This window comes from Watersipora subatra, chromosome 11, assembly GCF_963576615.1.
Source record: "Watersipora subatra chromosome 11, tzWatSuba1.1, whole genome shotgun sequence".
Taxonomy (NCBI): domain Eukaryota; kingdom Metazoa; phylum Bryozoa; class Gymnolaemata; order Cheilostomatida; family Watersiporidae; genus Watersipora; species Watersipora subatra.
In genome coordinates, this window is record NC_088718.1 from 30,514,112 (window position 1) to 30,537,769 (window position 23,658).

General features: G+C 33.8%; 1 protein-coding gene across 1 annotated transcript; it reads left to right on the plus strand.

Annotated features, from left to right (window-relative positions):
• Nucleotides 1-6,273: 6,273 nt before the first annotated feature.
• Nucleotides 6,274-23,451, plus strand: LOC137408776 (uncharacterized). The gene is made up of 6 exons (XM_068095359.1): nucleotides 6,274-6,389; nucleotides 9,056-9,194; nucleotides 16,172-16,357; nucleotides 16,585-16,798; nucleotides 20,922-21,158; nucleotides 22,913-23,451. Exons 1-6 carry the CDS (start codon nucleotides 6,275-6,277, stop codon nucleotides 23,168-23,170), a joined length of 1,149 nt encoding a protein of 382 aa, XP_067951460.1. The 5' UTR covers nucleotide 6,274; the 3' UTR covers nucleotides 23,171-23,451.
• Nucleotides 23,452-23,658: the final 207 nt, after the last annotated feature.

Genomic DNA, 23,658 nt, shown 5'->3' on the forward strand with positions numbered 1-23,658 from the left:
TGCAAGCTCAAAACACAAGGATTGTGGGTGGTGTCAGGCAAAGCCTTTGCGGTGCACTGCAAAGAAAGACAACCTTTACACACAATAGAAAGTCACGTCAGTACCTCCTAAAGACAATTGAAATGTGTTGCTAGAATGAAAAGATGCTAGTCTAACAGGGTAGATAACTCTCTAAATACATATACCAACTGTTTTTTTTTCCTTTTTCATAATGTCAAAGGATCGTTGCTTTTTTGTATTAATTACTTACTTTTTAAGTCAATTCAGTCCACTTTTTGTTCAAAGCAACTACAATGATAAAATATTTAGTTAAAGCGCTTTAAATCATACTCCTAAATATCCAGCATTCATCACAAACCTAAAGCTTTTGTTTTAAAGGTCAGGGTGAGAGAAGTCAGTGTGTACCTTACTAATATTATCATATTACATGTATATTATTATTACAAGAGTAACAGTCTATACAAACTACATGTATATATCCTAGCTTTTGTTATAAAATGACTCACAAAAATCAATGAAATATAATAATGATTGCAAAGAAAATATTTGAGGCTCATTCTTACTATACTGCTAACCAACTACTTCAGCAATATTCGAATATAGTATTATATAATATAATATATTGTATTATAATATACATAATATAGTATATACCATATCATATATATTATATATAATATATCATTTATATAGTAATCAATATCGAGATATTTGAATTATTCAGATAGTTCAATTTAGAAAAGTACCCAAAGTTGAAAGACTTGAAAAGCAACAGCTTTGAATGTGCTCATCTTGGTTCAACTAGACACCAGCTAAGCTTGAGTTTTATTGGACAACCTAACGCTGGTGATTTTTAGTAAAATTATATCGTCATTACTAGCTTTCTGCTCTTGCTAGTAAATTGATTTTTAATAATGAACTACAAATAACCTGCAAAGTTTTTCAGACATCATTTTGGATGATGGACTTGCAAACTTGAAGCAAATATGACAGAAAAATCAGTTAAAAGACTGTGGAAGTCTGAAAGCAAAGAGCTACTGCTATAATAGTCATAATCAGGTTTATGAATATTTTTAAAAGGTATTCCATTATCAACACCATGTGTGAAACAGAAACTAAATATATTAAAGGTACAGCAAAAATATTAAAAATAAAATTTACAATAATTAAAAAGAGTAAAAAAAAATGCTTTAGTACTATGAGTCTGAATTAAAAGCAAAGTTTTCTACAATTCTTGGAGTGTGTGTTGTTTGGTTGCTGAGATTAATACAAATGAGTGCTAGACATATGTTTGTCTCTAACATTTTTGGAAGGTCCGCTATGCTTGGTAGCTGTTCTACTCTGACAGAACATTTTCATTTTCGTGAATATTAGCTGCTGGTATTTTAAAACTGTGCTTAGTAGACAAGCCTAAGCAATGATTCTTTTCAATCTGTACAAAGGAAAAATAGCTTTCTCGAAATTTCTTGCAGTGATCATTGCCATCATTGCTATGAACAGGGGAAACATGAACAATAGGAAAGCTAAATCCAACACGATTATTATTACAAGTACTGCCTGTTGTCCCATATGAAAAAAACTGTAGGTGTTGACATCTTTTGAACAAATGAAACCTTTTCCGCAGTCTCCTTTGCATCAGAAAACGGTTGGCCTTGTTTTACTGCATGAGAGGGAGCAATATCAGTCACAGTATCTCTAGTAGAACTAAAGCCTGCAAGTAGAAATCAGATGATATGAGCACCTAAATTCAAGGCTGGTTAAATATGTATAAACACTAAGGATTGTCATTGGCTACTATTAAGTTTTCCACCATTCCACATTGGACGGTGTTTGTATTAGACCTACAGTAAATATCGCTGTTTCTATGAGGTGGATGATATGCATTTGGAGTTGTGCATACGTTGAGTCATCATGCAATGAGTGTTTCAATAAACAATCACATCTTATGGATTAACATGAATGCTTTGTTAAAAAAGATATGGATCTTTTACTATAAGTCATAACGGCAGAGAAATGCGCTTCGCATTCTGACCTGTTAAACTAGAAACAACGACACATTCAGTGCAAAAAATGTTTAAAATGGAAAAGCTTGCCCGGCCTTTTAAAAAGCATTATTGGTGAATGTCGTTTTGGAAACATGAAAAATTCAGAAAAAATTGCAAGTAATAAAACTCGCTTGACTTGGAGGTTTTTTTCAGTTTCCATCTTGGAAACAGCGCAATCTAGTGTTTGACCGCATGATAGAAACTTAGTGTATGGAAGAAATATACAAGAAGTTTATCTTTTTAGCTGTACAACAACTCTCCAGCGGAGAATATTTTACCTCGTGGCCTTCCATCATTATTAAAGTCGCTTTTGGGCTCTAACAACGTATGATTTTCAAAATAAACTGTGATAGACTAGCTAGAGCAGAAATAGACTACAATGTAGTTATGAAAACAAAATATGTAAGAAACGTATGCCAGGGTAGCGGAGGAAATAAACCTGCCTACAAAATCATGTTTATCCAGCATCAAACAATTTACAGAGTTGGATGTAAATTGTAAAACTGAGCATGTGGCCAATGAAAAATTTGAGAAAGGTTCATCTCTGAACTTTCTACTGAAGTACTTGCGCTTACATTGACAAGAACTACCAGATTCCTTGACTTGTTCAAATTCTTCTACTTCTCCTCTTTCAAATACCTGTTTCAAATGAGGAAGGTTACTTCTGCCCGCCTGTACGGTAAACGTATATGCACCGAGTTTGGGCTAGAGATAACATTAACCAAATTTAGTAGTGCTACTGAAGCATTGGTTCCAGGGGGTATGTAGAGTAGCTCAATAGGTAAACATTCAATAAACCAATGAGAGTTGTCATCTCATTAAAATTGAAGTCAAACCCTTTTCAAGCTCTGCACGAAATTTTTAAAGCTGGTAAGAAAAGTACTCGAAAGTATTTGCCAATTTTGTAAAAATCAAATTCAAATGACTTTCGAAAAATGCAAAGCTATAGAAAACCCAAAACTTCAAAATGTTACTATATTTCTGACAAACAGTTTATGATCATTAAACAATTTATACCAGCACTGATATCATAATTCAATACATTTCTATAGCCGGTTGGCATGAGATCAATAGCAAAATATTTGTATACTTTACTTATTCCTTGTTACAGAGTTATACAACAGTATAAACTGAAACTCAAATTGAATTTGCAAACAAATATTGCAAAGCTCAAGCTTTGTTTTTTCTTAAATGATAATGAGTGATTGAGGCGTGTGATTGATACGCTTGATCAATCTGCGTAATTGACACGCATAATCGATTACGTGTAATTGATACGCCTAATCAATACGCATAATCAACATGCGTACTCGATACGCGTAATTGATACATGTAATCGATTTGCGAAACTGATTATCGTAATCAATATGTGTCATCAATATGTGTGAGCATTGTGTAAATAGTACTTTTGATAAATATAGTTAATCAATAAGTGTGATCAAAAAGTTATCAACAAATGATCAAATAATCAACTCATGTTATCAAAAGGTTTAATCAATTGGTGTAGTGTTTATGTGTAATCTATTAGTCTAACCTATCAGTATAATCAATAAGTGTAATCAATATGACTAATCAATTTGCGAAATAAATAATTATATGTAATCATATTTGAGTTTGCGTAAGTGGCTGCAGAAGGTTTATATTTTCTTTTACCAAATTCGCCTTCGCCGATTCGTCTGAAGGACAGTCCTTTTCTTCACAAATTTAACTGGCCAAATGGCAATGATAAATAGTATCCATTTAAATTAATTTACCATATATCTGCTAAACTAAACTGGATTTCATGCAATAAATTAATTGCACCACATATCTATAAACTGTTACAGGCGTTGCTATCGCAACTTGGTCGGATCGCGCTCTAGTTATTTAGAACGATATAGCAATAGACAACATCTTCAATATTCAACATTCTTCAATATATTGCCAATACATGAGTTACATTCCTGATTCGCAAGCCACAGCCTTGTGCAATATTTTAGTAAAAAGTTAAAAGCAACATGTCTACTCATTGCGGCCGTTATAACTGATAGTGTGGCGGAAGACTCCGAGGCTCAGGCCAGTTGCCTGACCGACCTCAGGGCCAACGTTACAACCAGGCTGAGCCCCGTCTCAGCGGAAGAGTTGGTTGCTGGTAAAACATTCGGTCTGCCGAAGTTTGGCTGCTGAGACTTGCGCGTTACCGAGATGTCGATGGTGAGAAGCCAGGTAAGGACGAGAGCATAGATAATAAACAAAGATGAGGCAAGGAAAGTAGAAATTCCTGGCTGTCTCTTGCTAGCTGTTCATTGTTAGCACACGCATTTAATTGCTTGTATGCTTATACAGTTATATATTCATGAAATATATATATTTATTTTATGGCTTTGTACTCAGTAGTCTTGATTATTGTCGAGCAGTAAAGGGAGCATGGCAATTTTCTTTAGAAAACTGTCACATTTTAACAGAATATTGATTGATGACTGTTTTCCATTGACATTGAAGCATGCTCTGACTACTCCTTTGCTCAGAAAAGGATATAATAGTAGTTCATCAAATTTCCATTCTACTAAGCATTCCCTAATTAATGTTTTTTGTTTGAAAAATGCTTAAAGTACATGTAATGTAGTCCACATGTAAGTACATGTAGTCCACATGTACACTTATTGATCCTGAACTATATTTCACATCCTTGTCAGTGTGATTTGACAAAAGGTCACGCACATGCTGATGCTGTTCGTAAACTGCTTTTTGTGAATTTTTAAACAACGGATGAAAATGTTTGCTTAAATTTGTGATTTCAATGAAACTTTTGACTGTGTCGATCACAAAATACTACTTGATAAACTAAATTTGGCTGATTTTAAAAGTACAGTGGAACCTCTACATATAAAAGTAATTTGTTTCCGAAGCTATTTCATAAGTCAAAAGTTGTGTAAAGGGTAACCAGTTTTTTCATTTAATTGCCCTAATCTGTTCCAACCTTTAAAAAACTCACATGTATATGTATATATATTTATATATAGGCCCCTACGTATATATATATATATATATATATATATATATATATATATACATATACAAATCGTTATGTTCAATAGTTATGTACACAATGTTTTTAGATGTGGAAAAGGGACGCAGTCAGTAACACCCTTGGATGCGAAATTAAATATCTGAATTTAATTCTTGCACAAAGCAACTTCTTTCCTTAATGCCCTTAACATGGCTTCAGAAAAAACATGTAGACACAGCTCATATTATAGTAAAGAGCAGCCAAATAATTGCGAGTTGAAAAAGTTGGCAAGGCTAAAAGCAACCACTTTACGAGTGGATGCCCTTCACATATACAAATGAAAACACTATGTGCACTAATTTTTTTAGATGCACTCCGAGTAGTAAGTGGGAAACTGTCTGTCTGTCTGTCTGTCTGTTTGATAGCTATGAGATCCAAATGTGAGTGACTAAGTTGAATGAAAACAAACAGAAACGACATCGAAAATAATGATAGTAAGACTTTTTACTTTAGAAATGTATTACGACTTACTTTGCTGTTTTTAGAAATGCATATTAATAATTTTGATTTTTTCAGTGTGTGCATGCATTTGTTTGTTTGCCTGTTTGCCCGTTTGCCCATTTGCCCGTTTGCTCGTTTGCCCGTTGGCCCGTTTGCCCGTTGGCCCGTTGGCCCGTTGGCCCGTTGGCCCGTTGGCCCGTTGGCCCGTTGGCCCGTTGGCCCGTTGGCCCGTTGGCCCGTTTGCCCGTTTGTCCGTTTGCCTGTTGGCTTGTTTGCCTGTTGGCTTGCTTGTTTGCTAGCTTGTTTTTGTGTTCATTCATGGTTATTCCTGTGTTTGTATGTTAGTTAGCCCGAATAAACATTAGGCCTTTTCATAATCGTTGACTGGTTTTACCCAAAATTCACAAGCATATGATACATGTTTTTTGTCAGGTCACCAAAATATTTAGTTCTACAACTCTTGCTGATTCCTGAGAAACCGCTTCTTAAGCATCCAATAGCCAGCTATCTGATGGAAAATCTATGAAACTCTATGCTTAATTGGTCTCTGTGTTATGTGTATACAGCAATATCATAGCTCGAGGATCAATGGGTGAATACAATAGCATTACAAGGAGTGTTAATATTGCATTGTTTGACTGAATGAATACAGCTCATAAAATTGATCTAAGCTCTATTCAGTATAAAAGCTACGAACCAAAGCTGTTAGCGTTTCTGACCAGCACTTGACTGCATCATCATGCACAAGCAGCTGCGTTTTCTACTCCTTGCTCTGGTCTTAGTAGCAGCCATTCTGATCGTATTTGATATTCAAAAAGAGAGAATTTTATCTGTTACACGGCTTTTACTTTCAGGTAAAACTGTAATACATAGACTTTTCAATGTGTAATGCATCTCTCTAGCAGCGCACGGAATATAATATATTTTAATAGTATTATACAAGAGAACTGTATTATACAAGGGATGTACATGCAATTTGATTAAGTAAAGTTTATTACTAAATAGCAAACTATGTTTGCTGTTTGGTAACCCAACACTTATGTTTTGCGTATCACTTTGGGAAAGAAAGACTCAATTTTGTGACCTTCTTATGGAAAAAAAACGATACTTTGAAAGTTGAAAAGAGTTATTATAGGGTCCTTTTGCCTTTTTATTGTAACAGTTATTATGAACAGAACACAAAAGTTGTGATCTTGCATAATTTGGTAGTTCATAGAACTTGCAGAAACACTTATGGACCAATAATTATTTAAATCAAGCATTCAAGATTCCAACCTTTCAAAAATGAAAAGCTGTTAATAGTTTGTGATGCGACATGATTGTTACCTGGTTTATTTTATTTCATGTGTATTACTCATGCATATTACTAGTTACTTTTTGCTCTCAGTCACTGTACCTTGATGGACAGAGTTAATAGATTGCAATTGTTGATTGGTTGCGACCATATTACTTGGCAATATTAACAATACGACCCCCTTCTTTCAATGTATTTATGATCTCCAACTTTGTTGGCATGGAACTAATTTTCCCTTCCTCTTGTAACATTTGCATCGGTCTCAGATTCCATAGCTATCGAATTAAATATAGATACCTGTAGTTATATATGTATGCCAAATAAAAATTTATAGTGAAAGTAAGTATAACGCTGAAAATGAGTTATTGCTCTCACTTATGTACTTTTCACAAAATTTCTAGCGTGGAATGCTGATCTGAGAGAAGTCGGTCATCATGTCTCTTCTAAACGTTGTGAAAATGATTTCGGTAAACCGCATTTCGGTGTCTTTGTTATTTCGACGTACAGACTAAGCACACCGACTGCCAAAATTGAATTTGAGGAAAAACTTTTGAATTCATATGGTGAAATAAATTTCATGTGATGAGGTGAAATTTCACCATGTTCAACTTTGCAAGGTTAAAAAATTTTATATCAGGGTGATCACATCCTGAGGGTGCACTGTACTATACAGAACACTTTATCTAAGGTATATAGGATTAAGTACTACAGGGTATTTCATTCAAAGTACATATTATTAGTACTACAGGATACTTCATCTAATGTATATATTATTAGTACTACAGGATACTTCCTCTAAGGTATATAGTATTAGTACTACAGGATACTTCCTTTAAGGTATATATTATTAGTACTACAGGATACTTTCTCTAAGGTATATATTATTAGTACTACATGATACTTCCTCTAAGGTATATATTATTAGTACTACATGATACTTCCTGTAAGTTGTATATCATTGGACTACAAGACAAAGTTTTTGAAAAGTTATTCTTTAAATCTTTCACTTGAATAAAAATCAATTGCAAAAAACTAGCATATATTATTGATGGCCCTTTTAAGGTTATCAAGGGCTCAGCAATTCGTTGTTGTATGCATATTATGTTTAGATCAAAAATGTAGTTTTCTTAAGAGAAGAAACCTTTCTTTTCAGAAGCAATCAGATTAGGTACTATTTAGGTCAAATATTAAAACTTTCAGTAGGATTATTACAACAGCTGTGACTCAAAGAAGGTAAAAACCATAAGTCATGTTGAAAGGAGCAAAAGGCTTTAATGTCTATTAGAACATAAGTGCTTCGTATGATTTAGTTAACCACACACTGGAGTAATCAATCATATCAACTACTTTTAACTGTTGTTGACTATCGACACTTGGGTATGATATTTGATTGTTTGTGTAGCTACGGGTGAATTAAAGGAGTGTAGCACAAGTATTAGCACTCATATTTAAGCTAGATATTGCCGCGCACAGCGATGCAGAACGGTCAAGGGAAAAAACATGAGAAGATGCAGTGAACGACGATTGGTTGAAGGACGGTTGGCGAATTAATGAAATGACAATTGGTTCTTAGCTAAAAAATAATTTACTATTTTTGTTAAATACCTTTCGGTCATCAGCGTTAACCACTTTGGAAAGTTGGACATCAGCTTACACACAATTTTAATAGACTTTTTCAGAAAGTATTTGTAATTCTCTACATTTTGCAATCGTTTTTGATATTTGAGGTGGTTTGACTGTCAGGATGTTTTAAAATTAAAATTGATAAAACTTGATTTAAGTCAAACGATCAGATCAAGGTTTTTGATTTTGACGATTAGTTGTAAAAAGATCGGACAGAATAGAGACGTGTTACACTGCAACCATATATCAATCTTATCAAATCATACCACATAGCCTATATCAAGTGTATCAATGTTAGCAACTAGTAATGTCATTTTGCAAATATTTTTTTCTCGAGCATTTAACAGCGCATTTTAACAGAGCATTTAACATGCTTTATGGATTTTTATCTTGAAACATCCTGGCAATCAAATCATCTCAAACGTTAAAAAAACATGATAAAAATTATCGATTCTTTCTGATAAAATTTGCAACAATTTTGTAGAAGTTCATGTTCAAATCCAATATTTTGTTACAAATCAGGCATTCTCCATGTAGACTGTGTAAGCTTTAGGAGATTTTTCTAGATACAGTATGTATACAGGAAAAAAGCAAATTTTGTAGGTCAGACCAGGCTGACAGTTTCGGAGCCTCAAGCTAAGCCATATGAAGTTGGAAAAAGAGTCGTGTACAAACCTATTGACAGTTGTCCAAGAGCACAGTTTCTTGATGAATATAAAAACCCATGCTGGATTACTCAAGGGTACGTCGTAAAAGCTTTTGTCATGTTTAGCATTATAATATTATCAATGTAAGAAACATTTACTTGTAGATATCTGAACCAAGTGGTTAAGGGATAAATTTTCTAAAAGCTCCAAGGTAGTAGTCACCAGCAAATCATTTAGTTCGTTAAAGATGTGGTCCCGTCAAAAAGGACGATATAATGAAATTAGGACCAATAAAAAGCTAACACATCAGCTACAATTTGATGTTATTTTGATCTTTGTAGACTAACCCTGTCCAGAGATTTATGCGTTTAAATGAGACCATCTATTGAAAAGCTCAGATTCCAGCAGGTGCTTCATTCGTGACGTAATGAGTGAAACACGTGAAAAGAGCCTGCGAGCGACAAATATAAAATCTTTTCTTTAGCCAATCATCAAGACAAAATTTTGATATGGGTCATATTAAATGTTATCGCTCGTAAAACGAGTTGTCTGTGATGTCGAAGATTCTTGTTGTTAGGGGGATTACTCTATTACTAGTTAGTTACGCGTATCGACTACTAGTAGATTCTAGTAGCTACATGCATTGACATATTTATTTTACATTAATCATCAAACATGCAGACAGGTTATTGTTATGCTGCAGAGGAAGATAGGAGAATGGAGATAAATTTATCTTTAACTCTGAGTATCCTGTACATATATTCTAAACTAACGGTAATAATTTTAGTACTCATGAATACATCCACTAATAAGCAAAATTATAATTTTTTGCTATCGCGAATCACCGTTGCATAACTTTTTAATCGTCTCACAACTTTTTGATAAAATTGATAAAAGGAGGTGTGACTAATAAAATAAGGTGTGACTAATAAAAGAAAGTGTGACTAATAAAAAAAGGTGTGACTAATAAAAGAAGGTGTGACTAATAAAAGAAGGTCTGACTATTAAAAGAAGGTGTGACTAATAAAACAAGGTGTGACTAATAATACAAGGTGTGACTAATAAAACAAGGTGTAACCGCAGCAAAATTAACACAGTTTACAAAAGCGGCTGCGGCACAATAAATAAGGCGGGAATCTGCCCACATGATATTTGAAACTGATTTACAATGCTTTAGCATTTAGACTAGTTTGAGAAAGGCTGATGATTACTAAAATTTCAATTAATTTAATTCATAATATTTGCTTGAATAGATTTAGCAACTCAAAAACTGAGAAAAAGGCTTAAGAAAGTTATAAAAAAATGTTTTGACCATGTAACTATAATTATTAAAACTCTAAAGAAAAGAAGTAAAGACTTGAAACATGTTTACAGTATTCTCCAATCCTTTGTAAGATGATAGCTTTTAAACAATAAGTATTGTATTACTGAGTTGGTTTATTGACCATACAGTTTACTTAGCGATCCGATCGTGAACTGATCGACTATCAGACCTTGGAATAGAGAGTAACTAACTTTACAACTGCATTGCAGCATCAATCTTATTGCAGGGATGTGCGCGAAAGAGCAGATAGGTAAGCAAATGTTAACTTAGACAGAAATAATGGCCTAACAAAATATGAATGGTTATAAATGATTAAATGTAAAGTAGTGAGAAAATGAATAGGCAGGTCAGAATAAAATGAGTAGCAGTGGACAGTTAACAAAACATTACCCAGCTGTGTGAATTGAGTGAAATGGTGGGTGGATGATAAGGTGCAGGGGTGAAAGTAAACAAGTACAGTCATACTTCGATTTACAAGCTTAATGCGTTCCGAGACTGAGCTCGTATGTCAATTTACTCGCATGTTGGTGCAGTTTATTTATATATAGAACAATTAAATATATATTGATTGGTTTCCATATTCTAAAAATGCAAAGAAAACACTCAAAACAAGATATTGTAACAAAAAGAACATGTTGGTTATTGTCCTAACTTACCACATGCTTTCAAAAACCAACCTATAAAAATTAATGCAAGAAAATGTGACTAATAAAAATGTAAAATTCAATACATACAATAGCAACTAACGCTAGCATTTGCCAGGAAGAGAGAGATAACTTATCCTTCATTACAACAGTTGACTTTGATAAATTTGGATTTTATCAAAGTCTTAAAAGACAAAGTTAGAAGCAAACCTAAAAGCAAACTTTCAATTTTAACTTTAACGTAATTAAAATTTCTTTGGCGCTCAAAGTTTTAGGTTTCTCGCTAGTTAGCTAATTTTTTCTTTGTTTCGCTTTCACAACCAGCCGGCCGTTTTAAGATAAAATTATTTAAAAACGTTTGCCTTTGTCGCCCTTTCAACATGTTGTGATTAGGACGAACACAGGTGTCGTCACAAGGGGTTAATTCACGACCACTAGCTCACTTGCCCGAATGTCTATTTTTATAGTTTGATCATAGAGTTATCTCCCCCTAGAGTGATAACAGCGCCTTCAACAACACAAGCCTTCCCGGTGCCAACAAGGAGCGTTTAGGCCTCGCCCCTTTTTTGTGCTAGACAATCGTAGTGATTGACTATAACATCAGCCATGAGAATAGTTAAACAATTATCATGAATTTCCACAGTTAAGATAGTAATTATTGCTCATATTAAAAAATGATGACTATAGTTTATTACTCTAATATATGCTTATTATTTAAAGCAATTCAATACCTGCATGACTTGCAAAGGTACTGAATAGATATTGTTAAGTAAGTGAGTTAATGCAATCAGTTACTCATAGATAATATAGATAGTCATACTGGGGTTGTATTACATCGGTGTGATGGGAAGCTAATCGACTACCATCAACTGAAAGTATTGACATTGTATGGTGATGGACTGATTTATTGACACCACTGTCCCCAAACAGCCCTTGCATGTAATATTAGATTTCAATACATATCAATCAAATACATAGACTAGCCTGAAGCAAAGATGTCTACTAGTTAGTAGACATCCTTGCTTGATATAAGCAAGCAAAAAGTTTAAAAGTTAGAGTGGCAAATGTTGTTATATGTAACAACACAAGTTATACTAAATTATAATTATAAAAATTAAATTGACTTTTTTATACTTTATTTATTAAATCATTTTTTGTTGTAATCATAGCTAAACAGATTATATTTAGCCATTACTTGCTAATTATTTTACATGTGAACACGTTTACAGTTTTATTTTTCTTCCTAATTTATTTCAACAAAATACTCCTTTCATGATATAAAATTTAAAATTTTTAGTTGTTTGAAAAAGCTTGAAGACCTTTACAGTTGTTTTCATTTTCCTCTTAATTCATTTGAACAGCTTAAAAATATTTTCTCATGATATGAACTTTAAAAGTTAGAATGGTAAATGTTAAATAAAAATAAATTTTCTGTCCAAAGACTTTTTTATTACTCAGGCAACGCCGGGTAGTACAGCTCATAGTTGATGGCAGTCGATTAGCTTCCCATCACACTAATGCAATACAACCCTGGTTTGACTATATATCTTATCTATGAGTAACTGATTGCCTTAACTCACTTACTTAACAATATCTATTCAGTGCCTTTGCAAGTCATGTAGGTATGGAATTGCTTTCAAACATAAGCATATATTACAATAATAAACTATAATCACCATTTCTTTAATATGAGCATTAATTACTATCTTAACTGTGGAAATTCATGATCCTTGTTTAACCATTCTCATGGCTGATGTTATTAATCTAATCAATCACTACGATTGACTAGCACACAAAAAATACGTGGCCTAAACGCTCCTTGTTGGCACCGCAAACTCTCGTGTTGTTATTACTCTAGGGGGAGAAACCTCTATGGTTTTGATAGGTAGCACCGGTCTTTTCACTTAGCACCGTTTCAGTTACGCTGTCACCGGCCAATTGTTTGTTTTTTATCCAAAGCCTGAGCAGCCTCGCCATCAGCGGTTGTGAAGATTGCAGCGCCGTTTCAAAACTATGGTTAGTCCTTTTGCGAACTAAATGCCTTGAATATAATCCTTCTGTTTGATAATTTTTGATGTATTTCTGTCATATTGTTGAGCTAGCTCAATCAGGCATACACATTTTGCATATCATTGCAATAATTTCCCGTTTAATATCAATTGTTATTATTCGGTTTTTCTTTGCATTATCTTTCATTTTACAGGCAAACTTTCGGTCTACGCACAGTACTTCTAATTCACATAATTCTGCACTGAAAATCACGCACAAAAAACACGGTACAAAAGTATAACCTGAGCTGTTGAAAAATACAGAGTGGTGCTGTTTTCATAAAACACCTCCGGCATGCTTAACAACTGACTCACGTGCTCGTATCTCAAACATGGCTGGTATGTTAGTGGTAAAACTTGCTTAAAAGCTGGGTCGTATCTCAAGTTTCTCGTACGTTACAGCACTCGTAAGTTGAAGTATTATTGTACACTGTAGTTGAATGACTGCGACAACAGATTGGTGTGCTTTTTTGGCGAATGGGAGAGAGAGTGAACATGTGGGAATCTGAAGTGAGCAGGAAGATCAGTAAACGATTAAGTCAGCACTTGGGTAAAACATGAATCAGCAAATGGGTGGTACAGAAGACAGTGGCTTGTTGGTAAATCAGTCAATGAGTGGGCAAGTAAATAAGTCAGCAAGTGGGTGTGAGAGGATAAATAGGCAAAATGATAAATTGTTTAATGAAAACGTAGTCAGATTACTGAGATAATTATACAGAAGGCAGGTATGTGGGCAAAAGTAATCAATTCTCATGTGAATGAGCAAAGGAATGATGTGAGGTAGATGACTGCTCAGAGTAAATTAATGGGATGAAATGTTTGCAAGTTCAAACAACATCTTGAGTATGCTTCAATTTACTGCAGGAAAACAACCTGCACTGCAAAATTTAAGCTTTTTGGCTTTCATAAATCAGGCACAACAGTTTTGGCCAAATTGTTTAAAATCAACCAAAAAATGGTTTAAAAAGAAAAAAATTGTGGGAGTTAATGAGGAGGGAATAAGACGGCAAATGAGGAGTGAATAAGACAGCAAATGAGGAGTGAATAAGACAGCGAATGATGAGTGAATAAGACAGCAAATGAAGAGTGAATAAGACAGCAAATGAAGAGTGAATAAGACAGCAAATGAGGAGTGAATAAGACAGCAAATGAGGAGTGAATAAGACAGCGAATGATGAGTGAATAAGACAGCAAATGAAGAGTGAATAAGACAGCAAATGAAGAGTGAATAAGACAGCAAATGAGGAGTCAATAAGACAGCAAATGAGGAGTGAATAAGACAGCAAATGAGGAGTGAATAAGACAGCAAATGAAGAGTGAATAAGACAGCAAATGAAGAGAGAATAAGACAGCAAATGAGGAGTGAATTAGACAACAAATGAGGAGTAAATAAGACAGCAAATGAGGAGTGAGTAAGACAGCAAATGAAGAGTGAATAAGTTAGCAAATGAGGAGTAAATAAGACAGCAAATGAGGAGTGAGTAAGACAGCAAATGAGGAGTGAGTAAGACAGCAAATGAAGAATGAATAAGGCAGCAAATGAAGAGTGAATAAGACAGCAAATTAAGAGTGAATAAGACAGCAAATGAGGAGTGAGTAAGACAGCAAATGAGGAGTGAATAAGACAGCAAATGATGAGTGAATATGACAGCAAATGAAGAGTGAATAAGACAGCAAATGAGGAGTGAATAAGACAGCAAATGAGGAGTGAATAAGACAGCAAATGAGGAGTGAATAAGAGAGCAAATGAGGAGTGAGTAAGACAGCAAATGAAAAGTGAATAAGACAGCAAATGAAGAGTGAAAAACAGAGCAAATGAGGAGTGAATAAGGCAGCAAATGAGGAGTGAATAAGACAGCAAATGAAGAGTGAATAAGACAGCAAATGAGGAGTCAATAAGGTAGCAAATGAGGAGTGAATAAGACAGCAAATGAGGAGTGAATAAGACAGCAAATGAGGAGTGAATAAGACAGCGAATGAAGAGTGAGTAAGACAGCAAATGAGGAGTGAATAAGGCAGCAAATGAGGAGTGAATAAGACAACAAATGAGGAGTGAATAAGACAGCAAATGAAGAGTGAATAGGACAGCAAATGAGGAGTGAATAAGGCAGCAAATGAGGAGTGAATAAGACAGCAAATGAAGAGTGAGTAAGACAGCAAATGAGGAGGGAATAAGGCAGCAAATGAGGAGTGAATAAGACAACAAATGAGGAGTGAATAAGACAGCAAATGAGGAGTGAATAAGACAGCAAATGAGGAGTGAATAAGACAGCAAATGAAGAGTGAGAAAGACAGCAAATGAGGAGTGAATAAGGCAGCAAATGAGGAGTGAATAAGACAACAAATGAGGAGTGAATAAGACAGCAAATGAGGAGTGAATAAGACAGCAAATGAGGAGTAAATAAAACAGCAAATGAGGAGTGAATAAGACAGCAATTGAAGAGTGAATAAGACAGCAAATGAGGAGTGAATAAGACAACAAATGAGGAGTGAATAAGACAGCAAATGAAGAGTGAATAAGACAGCAAATGAGGAGTAAATAAAACAGCAAATGAGGAGTGAATAAGACAGCAATTGAAGAGTGAATAAAATAGCAAATGAGGAGTCAATAAGGTAGCAAATGAGGAGTGAATAAGACAGCAAATGAGGAGTGAATAAGACAGCAAATGAAGAGTGAAAAAGAGAGCAAATGAGGAGTGAATAAGGCAGCAAATGAGGAGTGAATAAGACAGCAAATGAAGAGTGAATAAGACAGCAAATGAGGAGTCAATAAGGTAGCAAATAGACAGTAAATAAGTCAATTAATAGGTAAATGAATGAGTCAGCCAGTAGGTGGATGAGCGAGAGGCTAAACAGAAAAATAGTTGAACAAATATGTAGCTAGATTCACGAGATCATTATACCATAGTCACATATGTAGACAAAAGTAATCATTCTTATGTCAATGAGTAAAAGAATGATCATAGGTAAGATACATGAATACCCAAAGTAATTTAATGAAGATGAAATATTTACAAGTTCAAACTCAATCATGTGTACGTATTATTTTGCTGCAGGAGAACTACATGCGCAGCAAGAGTTATGCTTCTTGGCTTTCATAAATCAGGCACAACAGATATGACAGAGCAGTTTACACATCACCCTGGTATCATTGGTGAAACAAGAAACTATTTCACAAATAATTCTCCCTTGATGGAGGATTGCCCCTTGAAGTGGATGGAAACACATCTCACTAATCCACTGTATGTATGAAGTCTATTCTGCCTTGGTTTAAGGAGCCTAACACTGCATCCTTTCTTCGCAAAAGATTTTATACAGATTTTATAAACTAGACATCATATACTATATATAAAAATCACATTAAAGAAACTAGATTTTCCAATATTTATTATAGTGCGAATAAAATGTTAAATACTTTAAAGTTAACATGTACAACTTTGCGTTGATGCTTAATTTTGATTTGTTACAGACATCTTGAAAAAAAGAAAGATATATTTTGTGACTGTTCCGGATGTGCCCTGATCCATAAACACCAAAAACAAAATGAAACTTACCTCATACGACAGAGTGCCGCACAGTACTTGACTTACTCTATGCTTGACTCCTCTCGCTATATTATAACCATGCGAGAGCCTGCAGATCGGATGATATCTCAATTCTTTTTTGAGCACAAGAAGAAAAGGGTATGTGCTTTTATTGTGAAATTATTGGTCATTTAGTATGTTTCAAAAAGCTATATGTTTGATTTACTGTAAGATCAATCATAATGCAACATTCAAAGGATTATATAAACCTATAAAATCATTTGTTCGCTGCACTTGTTAGCTACTCTTATTCACTACTTGCCCTACTTCACTACGACCTTTATCAGGAGTTCTTGTTTAATCTTTATCAGGTTTCTTTATTTGACTGTTCAACCCTAAAACCTGAAATTGAATAAATACAATAAATACTGTATTTTAAAACACGTATGTAAAATATTTATAAGCCAGACAATAAGATTAAATATAGATCAAACAAATAGGTAACATAATGTCAGAGTAGTCAAATGGTCACTTGTTTGATCAATAAGATGTGAGTGTGGAGCAGGCAACCGTGGACTAAACATACTGCATGACTTTTAGTGTTATTTTTATTAATGCAGAAACATTATTCAATAAGTACTGTTTCTAAGTGTAACCAACCCTGATGATGTAAACATCTTTTTTTCCAAGTTAACAAATTTTCTAGCAAAAAGTATGCAACTCCAAATTGTACACCTTGCAAACAAAAAAGGTTGTTTAACATACTACAGTAATGGTCGATTAGTACCAAAAATTATTTTTAGGGCAAATGATCTATTTCATTAACTACTATTATTTTTTCATACATTGCTAGATTCAATGTGATTTTTATTATTAAGGTTCCTGGCCCCTCTACAAAAACAAACCAAACTTTCCCAAAAATCAATCAGACAGTAGAACAATAATACACTTTTAAATTTAGAAAATGGCCAGCTTCTATGGTTCGTACTTATTATAGCAAAATTCTGCTTTTAAATGGTAAAGATCTTACTTTCAATCTATCAGTTTTGTAATTTCACAAGCTACCGGTTTAGCCTACCCTTATAACCTTTTACCTCTTCACTGGTTATAATCAATTAATAGTGAAAATTAACTGATGGGGTGCTTATTCATTGAAGATTCCTTACTTTCTGGCAGTAGAAATTTCTCACTTTAAGGCATTGGCGGGTTATTTGTCCCAGCTTTGCATGGTTGTGTAAACAGCTCTATCTTGATTACTGGTAGGTAAACATATATTATTATGTGAAGAGTTGGCTAGTTAATAAAACAACAAAGTTGGTTCTGGCGCAAAGTGAAACTATTTTTAGCTCAAACTAGTGAACCAATTATGTCTAAACTCTTTTCATTGTACAAGTCGCCTACCATGAGTGTGATTGGTCAAGAGCTGCATGATGCTGCTTTATTAGACATACAAACCCTTTCTGATTAGCATAGCCGTATTCTCCTATACTGCAGCTACTGCCAAGACAGTACCATTTTTTGAGGCTCAAAATCTCGGAATTCACGTCATTTTTGCTTAATTTTAATAAATCTCTAAAAAGCTGAAGAAACACAAAATTTTCACTTATGGGTGCCGCCATATTGAATCAGTATTTGTGGTAACAACACTAAGTCACACCTTTGCAAGAGGTATCATTGATGTCTAAATTTGCAAATTCAACTGCAATCCAAAGAGATCATTGATGGAGCACACTGTTGGACTACAGTGTTTAAGCTGTGTGTGTGTTATTTGAGCAATGTACTAAAGAAGTTGAATGAAAATTGATTATTATTTTGTTATTATTATTTATTTATATTATTTATTTATTATTATTTATTGAGAAAGATCATTCAGAGCCGTGGACCGGGTTCTGACTGCTATAAGGGCTTCTGTAGGTCAAAAAAGACTAAACAACTTACTAATACTACATGTGCACAATGATCTAACTGATAAGCTAGACATACAAGCTATTATTGACACTTTCAAACCCTCTCGCAGTGGAAAACCTTCCCTCCTTTAAATTAATTCTAACTAAGTATTTGTGTAAATGACAGTTTACTCATTCTATTAATTGCTCAGTATTATAGACTATAGTATAAACGCATTATTTTTAACATGGTGCCCTATTAATTTTTTTTAACTCTACAATATTATTTTAATTAAATTATTTCATAGGAGACTACTCATCTCCTACACCATTCAGCATTGTACCTGGTGATAATTCTATTTCATGCTAGATGTGGCCGACCCCGTTAGCAGCTTTCATTCACATTATATTTTTAATAAGCATTGTTAAAGACAATCTCAATAAACAGTTTTATATTTAGAAAAACAGTGGTTTTCAATGCCAAATTTGTTGTTACAACATGTGCCCCATAAGGAGCCAAGTGTGCTAGGTTTGCACCATTTTGACTAGTTACACTAAAAAATTTCCCCGAGAACCCCTGGACCAAATCTCTGGTCGTAATACCTCAAACTAACCTTTTAGGAACGCTGTATAAAATAATAGCAATCATTGCTATGGTGCATCGTAATTTGTTTTCTAACTCTAAAGTTTTTTTGTTTTTACTTCAAAACTTTAAAAGCGACACCAGCAAAATAAGTGATAACTGAATCTTTTTTACCCTATGTAATCTCTTGTTCAACTCACTCAATACTCAGCAAATATGACTACGCCGATGATATCAATGAGACTCTGCCCAAGAGAGGGTGAAAATATATGCGACATTAGTATCACTTCTCTCATAAAAAGATTAAGTTTATTTTCTTCTGACCAGATAATCAAAATATAAAGCAGAACTCTTTTTTTCAATCTCACTTCTAATAGACGGCTACTATGGTGGGAGGGTTAAAAAATACTCTGCCATGACGTTTAAATAGAGGTTTTACAGTAATTTTATCTGCGTCAAAAGCAAGTTGTGATTGTTTTTGCTAATTACACGTAACACAATCACACCTTAAATAACACCTTAAATGATGCATCATAAGAAACTATTGGTGGTTCTTTGAGATTCAAAATTCTGTATATAATGTTATTAATTTACCCCAATTGGGCCATTTTTTAAGTGAATATTCTATGGTTTTTTAAGGTTTTCATCATCTTTTTACTTCAACTCCTTAAATCAAGGTTTATAAGCTTTATAAACTTCTATGCAATTTTCTATGCTCAGCTTTTCTCTGAACTTTTTAATTTAATGTATTCCCTAGATCTTTGACACAATTCTTCAAGTCACCCCCTCAAGTCACCTCCTCAAATCACCCCCTCAAGTCACCTCCTCAAGTCACCCCCTCAAGTCAGCTCGTTTACTCAGCCTTTCAACTTGTCTCTTTAACTCAGCTCTTTCACTTAACTTTTCAACTCAACTCCTCGGCTCTGCTTTTCAATTATATTATTATCTCAGCTTTTTGCTCAACTTTTCGACTTCCTCTTTAACTCAGATTTTTAACTCAGTTTTTCAACTCATCACTTCACCTCAACTTTTGAATTTACTCTTTAACTCAATTTTTAAACTCAAACGGCTAACAAAGTTATTTTACCAGCCAATTTACTCAGCTCTTCAACTCAGTTTTGCTGCTCAACTTTTCAACTCACTATCGTAACTCAACCGTTTAACTCAACCTTCAAACTCAATTCATTAACACAGTTCTTCAACTCAGTTTTTCAACCCAGATCTACAACTCAAATTTTGCAACTCACCTAATTAATTTGGCTCTTCCAATTGGTTTTTGTCCTCATCTCTTTCATTAAGTTCACTAACTTAATTGATTAAATCAGCTTATCAACTCAACTTTTCAACTCAATATTTAGAATCAGCTCATTCATCGTTTTTTCAACTCAAACTGTTAACCAAGTTTTTCATTACAATTTTCCTTCAGTTCGCCGATTAATTTCTTCTATTTAGTATGTCAACTCAGATATGGTTTTATCATATGGTACACATTCAAATTTAGTCTTCAAGCTTTTATTTCCAAACAGCAGTTATAAGTTAGGGTAAGAAATTAGAGTATCACTGTTCAAGTTGAAACACAGTTTGAATACAGACAATGATTGAGTTTTTTAAATTATACAGTTGAAATAGATCTTTCTATTTGCACAATTTTTTAGGATTGTTTACAGCAATAGTACTGATTCACTGATTTACACTGTTATCTGTTACACAATTCCTATTTTCTTAGCTGTTCCAAATATACATGTATGTAATAGTAGAAACAGAATGAATAATGTAATAATACTTCTTACATAAATGCTCTTAGCTTTTTTAGGCTACTTATCCTTACAAAGACTACTCATTGGAAGAGCTGGGTAACTCCTTCTTCCATCGAATAATCTCACAGTCCGTGGAATCCCTTACAAAGTGTCTACCAAAATATGGGACCACAGTTTGCATACTTAACAAGGAGCAAACATCAGTTCCCCACCTACATCCATATGCTTCAAGAATAATGAGCGACAGCTGTTATTCTGTCCTTCTCAAGGAGCTCTTAAAGTTTATCCCCAAGGTAACTATGTTTAATAGTATGTGTCAGGATTGCTAGCTGAGACTAAAAATTATGATATTAGCAGAGCTAAAAACAGCCTCAAAGAAGTTGCATTAAATAAACGCTTACAACCATGAATTATATTCTTTAAAATCAATGAAAAGATAAAGCTCAAAATTAAAGTCATTTTAGAAAGTGCTATTAAAATGTTTGCGTAATATTGCCACACAAATAGCTGAATTTTTGTATTGGTTCAATCGGTATGTATAAAGCTGATTGTTTTTTTGTTGTTTGTTGCTCTGTCGTCTGTATGTCCAGTTATAGGGATTAAAGTCTAGGAATGAAAAAACTGCTTTACACTTGCAGTTAGGGATAATATGAAGAGCAGGAGCAGACAGGTGTGCTATCACCTACGTCACACGTCCTACTTGTGATACTGTGGAACAATTAGCACGCTTGGATATTTTTAGCATACTTAAAAATTATGATTGCTTGAGAGATCATGACTACCTGAGAGATCATGACTGCCTTAGAGATCATGACACAAAAAGATTTGTAGCAAAAAGAGTAAAAAATGTTTCTCAACAATCTGTTTTAGCTATGCCTCAAATGTTTAAATGGTTAAATTAGGCATTGGTCAGACACTCACAGAATAAATAAACACCTTTATTAAAAAGTCAGAATAGTAAATGTTTTTATTACTCATGCAATGTTTGGCTTTCAGCTAGCTTAATAAAATGTTTAACTGCTAAGTATAGATTTTGCTGATTATCTAAAATATTGTCACTCGAAATAATAACATAAAATAGCATAAAATTAAGGTTTAAGTAGAAAAATATTTACAATTTTTTTTTATATTTACTAAAAATTGAAGAGATATGCTAATAAATATTCTGTAAAACTAAAGTTTATTGTTAAAATAAACTTTAGTTGGTTAACCATCTAAACCATCAACCAGCTTAATCAGCTTAACCAGGTTAAATACTTTATTTATATTAGGAAGTTACTTGAAATGCATTCAACCATGACTAGCTAAATGTGTATCGTCTTCGAGGACTGGCTAAAGAATTTTGACTTGTGCATGTGATTGTAGGTGATAGTAAGTGATTGCAGGTCATGGTAGGTGATTGTGGACAATTGTAGTTGGTTTTTGATGATTTTAAGCAATTGTAAATGTTTTTAAATGGTTGCAGATGATTGTAAGTGATCATAGGTAGTTCTAGATTATTTTCAGTGATTATTGATGGTTTTACGTAGGTGTGAATAAGTGTAAGTGATTGCAACTAATTAATGGTGATTATAGGTAATTTTAAGTGATCATAGAGGATGGCTGATGACTCTAAGTAATTTTTGGTGTTTTTAGGTTATTGCAAGTGATTTTAAGTAATTTTAGGTGATAGTAGGTTAAAGTTGATTGCAGGTAACTGTAAGTGGTTGTAAGTAACTTTAGAAAATTGTTGATAATTGTAGCTAATTTTAGGTAATTGAAAAGGTTTGTTGAGGATTGTGGGTGATCATAGGTGATAGTAGGTGATTATAGGTGATTATAGGTAAGGGTAGATGTTTGGGTCATTATTTTTATCAAAGCAAACAAAGGTGTTGGTACTTTTTATATTGCATTCAAAGAGACAGTGTCTAGTTGTGTATATTAATACTAGGCTTGTTTCAAGTTTCTGTTTGTTACTGGACTAAAAAAATTTATTGTAAATATGTTAAAAATTCTAAATTTTAAAACTTAACAAATTATATCTTAGTGAAAACAATGTTTATTGTAGGAAAAGATCTACTTTTCCAAAATGGAAGACTATGCAAAAGACAAAGAGGAACATATGAAAAGAATATTTAGGTTTGTTGGAGTTCCTGTCATTGAAAGGAAAAAGGTGAACAGCAATGATCTTTCAAAGGTGGCAAACTCTGGCTACAAGGTTAAACCTGTACTGCCAGAGACAAAGGAACTTCTCAAAATGTTTTATGAACCATTTAATGTAGAACTAGCTGAAATGCTGGGAGACAACAAATGGTTATGGAAGTAGAGTCAAGATGGAAAAAATGATAATCTTGCTGTATAACTTTAGGGTGTTTAAAGTGATTCAGCCGATGTGGCTCTTTTGATCAGTTTGTTTTTCAACAGTAAGTTTTTCAACAAAATGATGTAGAAGTCTTCAAATATTTTACTCAAAGTTTAAAGCTGTCAATATTTATGTTATCAATGCAAAACTTGATCAAAATTGTTGTCTTATTCCCCATGGTCAACTAGCTAGCATAAATGACCTACTTACTCAATTGTTGTTTTTTGCATAGAGTGTTTTTTACTTACTTGCTTTTTACTTTTTGCTTAGAGTGACTCATTCTCCTAATATGGCATGGTGCGTTATCTTCTTGCATGCTAGTCAGTTGATTAAATAGATTGTAAGAGAAAAGTCAACCTCACATTTCTACACAACCTAAGGATTTATCAGTGGTGTCAGAAGTGGGATAAGTCTCTCAAAAACTCTAATTAAATAAACGCTCAATTGGACAG

What these genes read in the sequence shown, in the direction of transcription:
- LOC137408776 (XM_068095359.1), top strand. Translation starts at nt 6,275, where the DNA reads ATGCACAAGCAGCTGCGTTTTCTACTCCTTGCTCTGGTCTTAGTAGCA. An exon ending in CCATGCTGGATTACTCAAGG is followed by an intron (nt 9,195 to 16,171) that starts GTACGTCGTAAA and finishes ATTTTGCTGCAG; the next exon opens with GAGAACTACATGCGCAGCAA. An exon ending in TTGAGCACAAGAAGAAAAGG is followed by an intron (nt 16,799 to 20,921) that starts GTATGTGCTTTT and finishes TAGCTTTTTTAG; the next exon opens with GCTACTTATCCTTACAAAGA.